Below are 10,792 nucleotides of genomic sequence, written 5' to 3'. Positions count from 1 at the left end.
TTTAAACATTTTAGATAGTTGGTTACTTTTTTATGACATTAACTCATTTTTTGTATAGAATGATTTATAAATATTCACTAATTTTATTTCTAAGTCTACCGTTTTATTTATAGACAAAATTGCAAAAATGGTCCCTGTGGTATGCATTTTTTTGACGTTTTAATCCAAACCACGATTTTTTTTTTGGATTGGTGATCCTTTTGACTTAGTTTCGTTGCGTTTTTGCTCTCTTAGAAAATTGAAAAGATAAAAATGCCCTTCTAATACATTTTTTTTTTTTTTATGGTTTTTGCTATTTAATTTAAAATTTTATTAATAAAAATTATGAGGCCCACCTCTCTCTCTCTCTCTCTCTCCAAAACACACACTTGACACTATCAAGAACACCTCCGCCTCCATCTCTACCGTCCATCACTGTTCACCGCCACCACCATCCGCTGCCAACCACCTTCATCTCATCCACCCTATCCCACATATCTCTTTGCTTAACCTGGTGAACGATTGATTTTCCAGATTTGTTTCTAAAATTGAAATCGATTTTTGAATCTATAAAATGCTTCTGGATAATGGGTTTTCAAACGCTTATTTGGTTGTTGTTCTTCAAGGAAGGACTGTGCATAATCTGTCCATCTCCATCTCTCAAGAAACTAGTAATTGAAACTGAAAACATCAATACAATTGTCTCCAAACTTTTACCAATCCCATCTCAATCCTCCCATTTGTGCTTCACTGCCTCCCAAATCTAGCCCATAATCCTCGCCGTCGGCACCTCAATGGTCGTCGCCTATTTGACGTTTAACAACCGACAGTCTAATGTTCTTTTTGGAACCGATATAGACGCTCGTTACACCTATCCTATGCTTTCTCAAGGTGTTTTCTTTGAGCCTTCAATCGATGGAGAATTCTATTAAATGGGTTCTTACAGGTGAAGAATTTTGAATGAGATTGAGTTTTAGTGCTTTAATTAGAGGTTGTGAATGGGATTGAGTTTGATCCTTCAACATTGGTGCCTTACTTTATCGATCTTAATTAATCTTTATTGTCACCTCCAGAGAACAATCTTCAAAATCCATGACCAAGGTCCACTGAAAGTGAAATCGAGCTTTGTAGATCTGTAAGTGAAAGAAACCGAGAGTGAGGGTTGGTTTCTTGCTGCTATGAAGATAGTGACAATGGTGGATCGATGTAGGTGGGTCGATTACCACTGGTCCAGGTCGTAAGGGGGAAACAGGGGAACCCATATTGAGTTCATGAAATCCAATTTTGTTGGTATTACCAACATCGAATGTAACAAATTTTTGTAGATGATAACTTGGTAGGTAGATGTGGAATTTTGATTAAGAAGGAAGAGATGAAAAAGAAGAAGTGTTCATCTTGGGTAAAAAGAAAAAGGAGAAGGAGGTGGGGGTATACGGTGGGGAGAGAGAGAGAGAGAGAGAGAGAGAGAGGACTGGGGAGAGAGAGTTTTATTTTTTTAATTAGTTAACTAAATAAATAAATATTTAGATTTAAAAAAAATGAAAGAATGAAAAATAAATAACCCAAGGGTATTACAGTCATTTCACTATTCACAGGGACCAAAAATGCAATGAAATTAACTCAAAAGGACCATTAATCCAAAAAAGTTGTGGTTTAGACTAAAACCCCAAAAAAAATGCATACCACATGATCATTTTTACAATTTTGTGTTATATATATATATATATATATATATATATATATATATATATATATATATATATATATATATATATATATATATATATAGGGTTAGGTTATTTTGTTTTTACTATCTATTGTGTGCATGTATGATTGATTCTGGACCAATCACTTTAGTTATTTTAAAAAAGTAATTAATGCATATTGCATGTTGATGATATAATGGATATTAATTACTTTCTTAAAATAACTAAAATGATTGGTCCAGAATCAATCATAAATGCACACAATAGATAGTGAAAACATTTGAACCTAACTATATATATATATATATATATATATATATATATATATATATATATATATATATATATATATATATATATATATATCTTTATACCTTAATAAGCATTTACAACATTTTGCTGAATTTTAAAAGGTACAAAATTTTATACAATATGTACAATAACTTTATGCATTAAAAATAGTTCCGTCAACATCTTATTTAAATACCTCAAACTATCAAACTATTTTGTGGCAAATTGAATCGGTCAAACGTTTGACCCAACTGGCTCATCTATCTATTTCCTTTCTCTTCTCATCTTTTACCTTTTCTTTCCCCTTTATTCGCCCAATTTGTAGTTTATAATACACAGAACATTGGAGAATGGAAATTTGAATTCCATAAACTGAAAATATACTCTCTCCAAACTCATTCAACACTCTGTAAACCTAACCCCTTTCATCATCGCCGACACCATCCTTACCGGCCACTCTCATCCATGGATCACTTCTTCGAATTGTCTTTAAAGACAACACATGTGTCGTAACTCATCCTGATCCATTGATTTCTTTTCAATTCAAAGAAATAATACCGATTTCTTATGCAATTGATGCTCGGAGGGTTACCCATTCCACTACCAGAAGGTTATGACTTTTATGGGGGTTAAAAGGGAGACCGATCAAACATGTGGAGACGTTTTTTTTTTCTTTCGATCCCATCGCCACTCTAGATTTGAACTACTAACAACTTCAGTACTCTCTTATCCTTCACTTTCTCTTTCTCTAAGAAGAAGTAGATAAAACTCGATCTGAACCCTCTAGGACTTTTACATCACCATCGGATCAAAACCACTAGGACTTTGGTGTGTTTTCTTTTGCAGCCAAACACAAAGAAAAAAACAGACGCCTACTTCTTCTTATTTTCTTCTTTGTTGGTCTGATAAAGGTTATGGTTTTGGTTCTCGATGGTGCTACGGTGTTCATCGGCTGGAAAGTGAGGTTCACGGAGGTGACATCGGTAGTTTAAGGAGGCTGTAATAGATTGCGATTTTCAGTAGTGGAGGATTGTGGTTGGCGGTGATTAAGGCGTGCATCTAATGTCTCAAAATTGATGTCTCCACAAACACTTTCACCATCGATTACATCCTTATCTCCACACCATTGATGTGCTAAAAACGAAGAGCCCTAACCTTTTATTTGGATTTTTGAATATTGGTAATATAGCTTCGATTTTTATTTTTATATCTGGTTCTTTAGCTTTGACTGAAGGTAATATAGCTTTCCTATATTTGAATGTATGATTTATATTGTAGACTCTGATATGTAGGATTGTCTTTCTTATTAGGCTCCATAGGATTTAACAATTTTGATTAAATGTGTTGATATAACTAAAATGTAATGTTGTTTACGTATGCTCATATGTTTTTTGCAGGCTTTTCAATATAACCTTACAAAAAAGATGCGCTTTCTTCATCATCCTTTCTATTCCTAGGCTTTCTTCTTCATCTAGGGTTTTTGTGAGTTCTGTTTTCTATGTAGGTAGAAACAACCCACTCTAATGTTTCTCTTTATTTCTATTTTTTTTATAGTTTTCTTATTTTTATGTGATAATTGGTATTTTCTTATCAGGTTATTCTACATTGCGAGTGTCTGTGTGAAACACACATACGTCGATCTTGAAACAGGTCTTTGTCAACAGATGAACATGAGATGTATTTGGGTTTTTTTTTTTCATTTTTGTGCAAGTAGCTGTTTGTTCATTTATTTTCAATTTCAGGTTAAGTAAATCAGATTTTAAGTTTGAAGCACTTACTAATTGTATTTTGTTTGGGAAAAATTAAAAACTAATTTGTTAGTTATGGTTGAATGGAATTTTTTACTGTTTTTCCTTAGTTTTATATGCTATAGTTCAAGAGATGATGTTGGGATCTGGTTCATTTTGACTTTTGTGATTTGTCACAGGCTCTTTTTTACAGAAATATTTAAAAAGACGATACAAAAGCATGGTCTAAGTGGTGGTGTAATTTCTCTGAGTGAAGGTAAATCGATAGAGTTTCCACAGGATGTGTTTTAACTTTTCTAGAATCATAAAGATTGTGAGATTCTTTTATATATTTTTGGTTTGTTTTTGGCATTTTTTTGGTTATTTGTTTCATTCTAATCCATATTTTGTGATATATCATTTTTTATTTCAAAAACAAATGTTAATATAGCTCTATGTTTTGTTGTTTTTTAATAGAGTACTCTTTTAAAGAGTCGAGGATGGCTGCTAGATCAAGAAACACTTGTAGTACATATGCAATTAGAAAATTGAAGAGATTATCTATTACAATCCTATCATTTGCTTTTTGTTATATAGGTATAGGGTTATCAGGTTATGAGCTTCTCATTTATCTTTTTACATTTTTGGGTGCTTGTGAATTATAGCATTATTGTTTTCAAAATCTACACTTGATACTCATAAACCCTTCCAACAATCTAACCATGTCGGCTAAAACATGATTAATGGATTTTGATCTTGGCTTAAAATTGTTAATTATCAGGTCTTTTCTTTATAGGATGATGCAAATCTTGTAGTCTCTTAACATGACAATAATAAAAAGGTACATTTTAAAGGTTATTCATGTGATATATGTTACTATAAACAGGTACAATGCAGGATAGTTACCTAAAACCGATGTTTTCTTGGCTACAAGAAATTTTGGATCAATGTATTTCTTACATCAGCTACAAGGTATTTCCTAATAAACTTGGTACTTCCTTTAAATATTTAAGAGCATGTACTTTGGATTAAAAGACTGTCATGCTTCCACATTGTGGATAAAAACACCAACATTTTAGGTCAAAATAACATGTACTCTCAATTCTTTTCTTATTTACACTACACATGTAAAAGAATCTACTTAGCATTAACATTGTAGTTTTAGTTCTTTTCTTATTTGGACATTATACTTTGAAAAATCTACCCAAATATAGCATCACTAAATGTTTTGTATATGGATGAAGTTACGTGTGGCTAGATCTTCTAAACGGTTGCAATAACAAGAAATAAAAGTAGGGCGCTATAATGATAAAACTAATGAAAGTGATATTAATTATTGAATTTAACCTTTGGCTTTTGACTTTTCAGCTTAATCATATACCGTGCATTTTCACTTTTTAGGTTGATTGGTTGAACATAGACCATAAAAATTTCCTATGGAAAATAGATCCCTTGCAAATGGAACATCGGGTGGAATTGGTTTCTCTATTAGTTGGTTAAACGAGGTCTAATATTCTTTTACTTAACTGTTGTTGGGGTCAGGTTTCCTATTAATCATTGTGTAGATATGTGATATAACAATAATGTATTTAATTTTCTTTTCATTTTATGTGTGTTTTTGTTGTTTATTACTCAATATTAAATTATATTGGAAGAAGAGAATAGAACATTGTCAAAATCATGTTTCTTTTGGGTAAGTTGTCACTGAATGTAACAGAAAAAGATAATGTGAGCATTTTGTTTTATATTGATTTTTTGTTTTCATGTTTTGTTTATTAAGTATTGTTAGTAATACGTGTTATTTGTGAAAGTATTTTTTTTTAAATATTTGATGTATACGTTAGTTTATTACTTATACATTATAATCACGTATGTAATAGGATCACAATCGTTCATCGATTAGTCATATCTAATTAGCATAGCTTTTAAATTGAAACAAATAGATAAATACAATTTTTTTTTCTAATAAGAATGACAAAGCATGGCTTCCAGTTTATAGAGTTAAAACAAAATGTCTATGAAATATCTTCATATAATGAAAACATAAATATGTTTCATAGTCCTCAAATTTTGACTTGGAAACATGAATGTAAAATAATAAATGGGAATATGTATATTTGCATTTTTTACTTTACACATACAATTTAGAAATTATGTATCATTAAACATGACAATGGATTTAATATTACCATTTAAGTTATATAACTCAATTTACACATGAAATTTAAAAAATAGTAACATTTCTTGATAAAATATTATATTTTTATTATATATCAATTTATAAGAGAAATTCAAGTCCAACCATTTTTTTCAATGAGATTATAAAAACATAAAATTATGAAATAAAAAATACGAGAAATATAAATAATCACCATATATTTTCGATCAAAATTGAAACAATACATCACATTGAATGTTTTCCAAAAAAAACAACATATTTCTAAAAAAGAAAAAAAAACAATAAATGATGAAAGCAAACTATTTCCTGGCATGCAACTATTCACCGAACAAAACTATTAATTGTCTATCTTATTTTCGGATTCATATGTACCTCCATTACATATGTTGCAATTCCTTTAATCATTTGTCTATCACTCTCTATTGCATGGCTATCACAATAATGCATATAAGCTATTCACATAATCAATCCCCAACGCAAGCTTTAATCACTAAAACGAAAATATTCGCCGAAATAAAACTAATAGTGCCGAGAGAGTAGACTGCATAGATTACAAGTGTAAGGTAAACAAATGTAGAAAATAATTTATGAAAAACTATTTGCACCCATCGCTTGGCGCGGATAAACGACTAGTATATATATATATATATATATATATATATATATATATATATATATATATATATATATATATATATATATATATAGGGTTAGGTTCATTTGAGACCACTTATATTTTGTGAGACCGTGAGACGCATTTGTTTATTTTTTTTTATTTTTTTTAGTTAATTCATGTTCCGAAAATAATATTTAAAAAAAGAATTTTTTGATTTTTCCATTTATTTTGCATTTTAAAATTATTTTTAGAATATGTACAGTGTAATATTCTATTTAGAATATTCCACGTATTTTTCAAAAAAAATAGAATTTTTTTTTTATTTTTTTTAATTTTTTTTAGTTAATTCAAGTTCCGAAAATAATATTTAAAAAAAGAATTTTTAGATTTTTCCATTTATTTTGCATTTTAAAATTATTTTTTAGAATATGTCAGTGAAATATTCTATTTAGAATATTTCACGTATTTTTCAAAAAAAAAAACGGATTTTTTTTTTATTTTTTTATTTTTTTTATATTTTTTTTAGTTAATTCAAGTTCCGAAAATAACATTTAAAAAAAGAATTTTTGGATTTTTCCATTTATTTTGGATTTTAAAATTATTTTTAGATTTGGTCTCACGGTCTCATAAAATTAGAATGGTCTCAAATGAACCTGAACCTATATATATATATATATATATATATATATATATATATATATATATATATATATATATATATATATATATATATATATATATATATATATATATATATATATATATATATATATATATACACCGCACCTAATTTGATACTAACCACTTTATTGACTAATGTTAAAAGTTAAAACACCCCTAGTTAAAACCTAAGAGTGTTTATAGAGCTATCGATATTGATATTGATGGCCAACCAATATGGATTTTAATAGTACTTTGCATAAAATAAATTTAATAAAATTACTTAACGAAGTGTGGTATATAGATTAATCACTGAAATCTACTTTAAAGAACTGAGTTAAAGAGAGGAAGCACGATGGGGTTCAAGCATTTATTAATGGATTTTGAAATAACAAGTCTTTAAAAGTCCATAAATGCTTATTGGCGTCATTAATGTGTCGTTACTTTGTTTTTTCTGCTATTTAATTTGTTCATTTGGTAATTGTGGTGTGACAAGAGAAAATTTCTTCCTACTTTTGTTCCTATAAATCCTCATACCCAATTAAATGATGACATCACTGTAAATTAGTATAATACTATATGATATACAAACCACATTGGGTCTTGTGGTTTAGCTGGCCATGACCGTTGCTCGTGCACACTAGTCCGGAGCATTCTGGTTCGTCGTGGTCATAGTCTCCAATGGTGCGCATCATAAAACTAAACGACCAATGAGGTTGGATTGTTCATTTTAACTGTTGAAGAGCTCTTGGAGAAGGATCACATCCTGCTTTCTTTTTTTTGTATCAAAAGAACTTTTTAGAATTTGCGGTTAAAATAAATTTGCTTTCGAATGAATAATGATTTAAAGGACCGAAATTGAGAAAAAGAGCTCATGCGAGCTACGTCATTTTGTTGGTGAAGAAGATATAACTTCTCAAATCTTGGCAACTTCGATCCTTGAAATACAATCCATTGGCAGAAAGGAGTGCTAACCAGAAATTATTTAACGTAGATAGTTTCTAAAATGATAAATTAAACCTTGGATTTATATTTCCTAATTAATTAAGTAATTTGATTTATTCAAATTATTATTATTATTATTATTATTATTATTAAATCACTTATTTGTATAACTAATTACTTGACCATTAAATCACTTAATAATACTTAAAAAAAATCTATATTTTTAATGTATTTTTGAATTAAATTTAATTTAAAAAAAGAAGGTAGAGTGGTGTGTTTAGTGGTAGGTATCTCATGGTTAGTGGTAGAGAGTGTGGTGATGATGTGACACCAACCCCTATATATTTGTTTGACAATTGGAGTTGGACAAGCTTCTTTCTCATATTAATCTCATTAAACGAGGTTTTGATATTTCATTAGTTTCTTGCCCGATGTGTGATTGAGATATGGAGTCAACCAATCTTTTTTTTTCTTGCTTTATTGGCTCCGATCTTTTGGGGCGTATTCGTCTTCGGGGATGTGTTGGTTTCCATTTTTTTCCAATGGAGATTGGCTTTATTGGTTTGAGTCATTTAGGATGCACAAAATTGCTAAGGGAGTTTATGGAAGTTGTGTTCTATGTTATGTGGTGGCATGTTTGCCATTTTCGTAACCATTTTTATTTGGTAGACTCGACCGAGGAAGACCCTACATTTTGACTTTTGATAGTATAGTGTCCCATGATTATTTTTGGTTAACCACAAGATGAAAGAAGCTAGGATTAACCGGATATGTTGGCTTCAAACCTCCAAATTAACCATTATGTAATTGTTGTTTTTGTCCAACTTTTTTGCTAGCATTTTCTAATAAAATTCATATTGTTCTAAAATAAACTAAACACTTTTAAATTGAGTATGGAAATTGATTCGTACACAATAATTTTTCTCCATACACAACAATATGTGTTTTAAAATTTTGTATTATACAAAGCATAAGTTGTTGTACATGGAGAAAAATTGTCTTGTACGGATCACTACCCATCGAATATACATTCAAAACCATCCTTGACGAATCCATCATCCCCACACATCATAAATGCAACTTAAGGGTTAATGAAGTCATAAATACAACATTTATTCATTCCCATCTACACTTATCTATAAACACATGAATTTATTCAAAATATTACTCTTTTAATTTAAGAGATATTCATTTCGAGGACCACATTTTGTAAAGTAATATTTCAAGATGACTAAACGTTTAAAAAAACAAATTGTCATAATCTACTACAATAAATGAATATCTAATTTGCCACTTGTTAATTTCTCATTAGTTTTGATATTTGTCATTTTGTGATATTTTTGAAAAAGATAACATCCACATGTTAATTTCTAGATTTTTTCAATTTTAAAAATTAAAAAGTTGCATAATACCTTTATTTATATATGTATAACATTAAATTTAATAAATATGATAGTAAATTGTAATTAATGCGTTTTTTTATTTTTTATTTTAAAATTTTATTTTACAAAATACATACGGTTTATAATTTGATATTTAATATTTTTTAATCAATTCATATAATACACATGTCTTACACCTAGTATTTATACTAAAAAAAAGAGTTTTCCACCTATTTTTCAACCTTTCTATTTTATAGTCATCGATATTTTTCTCCCGATCTATTTTATAAAATGATGTTTTCCACCCTTATATTTTGTAAATGTGACTCCCTTAACTTTAAACTTTATAAAATATCATTTTCACCCCTCTACTTTTTAAAATGTTGCTGTTACCACCCCCTCATCAACTTTGAATTTTCTAAAATATCACTTTCACCCCTTCATATTCTACACTTATGTGTTTACCCTCTGTAGTATACTTAATCTGATTCTCCTACAATTAACACCCATCGAATTTGTAAAGTATCACTTTGTCTTCATCAACTTTGAACTTTGTAAAATTCGTTATGTTAAAAATAACAAATTTATCACGTTTTTATTTGTCTGCATGTATTAGTATAAATTCGAGACGATCAATGTTTCAACGTAAATTTAGAATTTTGATTCATTAATTAGAAAAAAGTTACTTGTTTTTTTTATGTACGTGTCGATAAATTTCGAGTTTGTTTACGTTTCGACATAAATTGTATTTAAGTTTTCGTGCTTTGAGTTTGTCTATATTTCGATGTTTTTTTGCGCTTATTTTTAAGCATTTTATTTGACATGACTTTGGTCCCTGACATATGTGCTTTAGCAACTTAAGTCCTCTTAAGTTTCTATGCATGACTATAGTCCCTGACTTTTGTGATTTGACAACTTAAGTCCTCCTAAATTTCTATTGCTACTGAAAGAGTTTCTTTACCTAAATTCATTACTGTCGCCGCAACACGCGACGGGTAAAATCCTAATTTAGTTCAAAAATGGAGATTTTCATACGTTTGAACTCAAAGTTACACTATTTATTAGAAACAAACACTATCTCAAAAATCTTAGTATAAAATTTCTCTTTAATGAAAAACATATATATATATATATATATATATATATATATATATATATATATATATATATATATATATATATATATATATATATATATATATATATATATATATCAAAAAATCATAATAGAAAGAAATTAAAAAAAAAAAAAAAACTAAAGTAGTTCGAAAACTATGAAGTAGCAATTCTCGAACATGCTTTTATGT

General features: G+C 28.9%; 1 protein-coding gene across 15 annotated transcripts; it reads left to right on the top strand.

The window, feature by feature from the left end:
* The first annotated feature begins 2,206 nt into the window (after positions 1-2,206).
* Positions 2,207-5,476, top strand: LOC111891011 (uncharacterized). Of its 15 annotated transcripts, none has more exons than XM_042896431.1 (6): positions 2,207-3,156; positions 3,374-3,458; positions 3,571-3,980; positions 4,181-4,315; positions 4,590-4,675; positions 5,105-5,476. In XM_042896431.1, the coding sequence occupies exons 3-6, from the start codon at positions 3,800-3,802 to the stop codon at positions 5,201-5,203; spliced, it is 501 nt and encodes a 166-aa protein (XP_042752365.1). In that variant the 5' UTR covers positions 2,207-3,156; positions 3,374-3,458; positions 3,571-3,799; the 3' UTR covers positions 5,204-5,476. The 15 variants fall into 15 exon arrangements, 9 of the variants coding, with proteins under 9 accessions (XP_042752365.1, XP_042752361.1, XP_042752364.1 ...); XM_042896427.1 differs by having other exon boundaries at positions 3,374-3,476; XM_042896430.1 differs by having other exon boundaries at positions 3,374-3,480.
* Positions 5,477-10,792: the final 5,316 nt, after the last annotated feature.

The sequence above is a fragment of the Lactuca sativa genome, chromosome 7 (assembly GCF_002870075.4).
Source record: "Lactuca sativa cultivar Salinas chromosome 7, Lsat_Salinas_v11, whole genome shotgun sequence".
NCBI classification, from domain to species: domain Eukaryota; kingdom Viridiplantae; phylum Streptophyta; class Magnoliopsida; order Asterales; family Asteraceae; genus Lactuca; species Lactuca sativa.
Note: the sequence above shows the minus strand (reverse complement) of the source record. Positions and strands in the feature narration are given on the sequence as shown.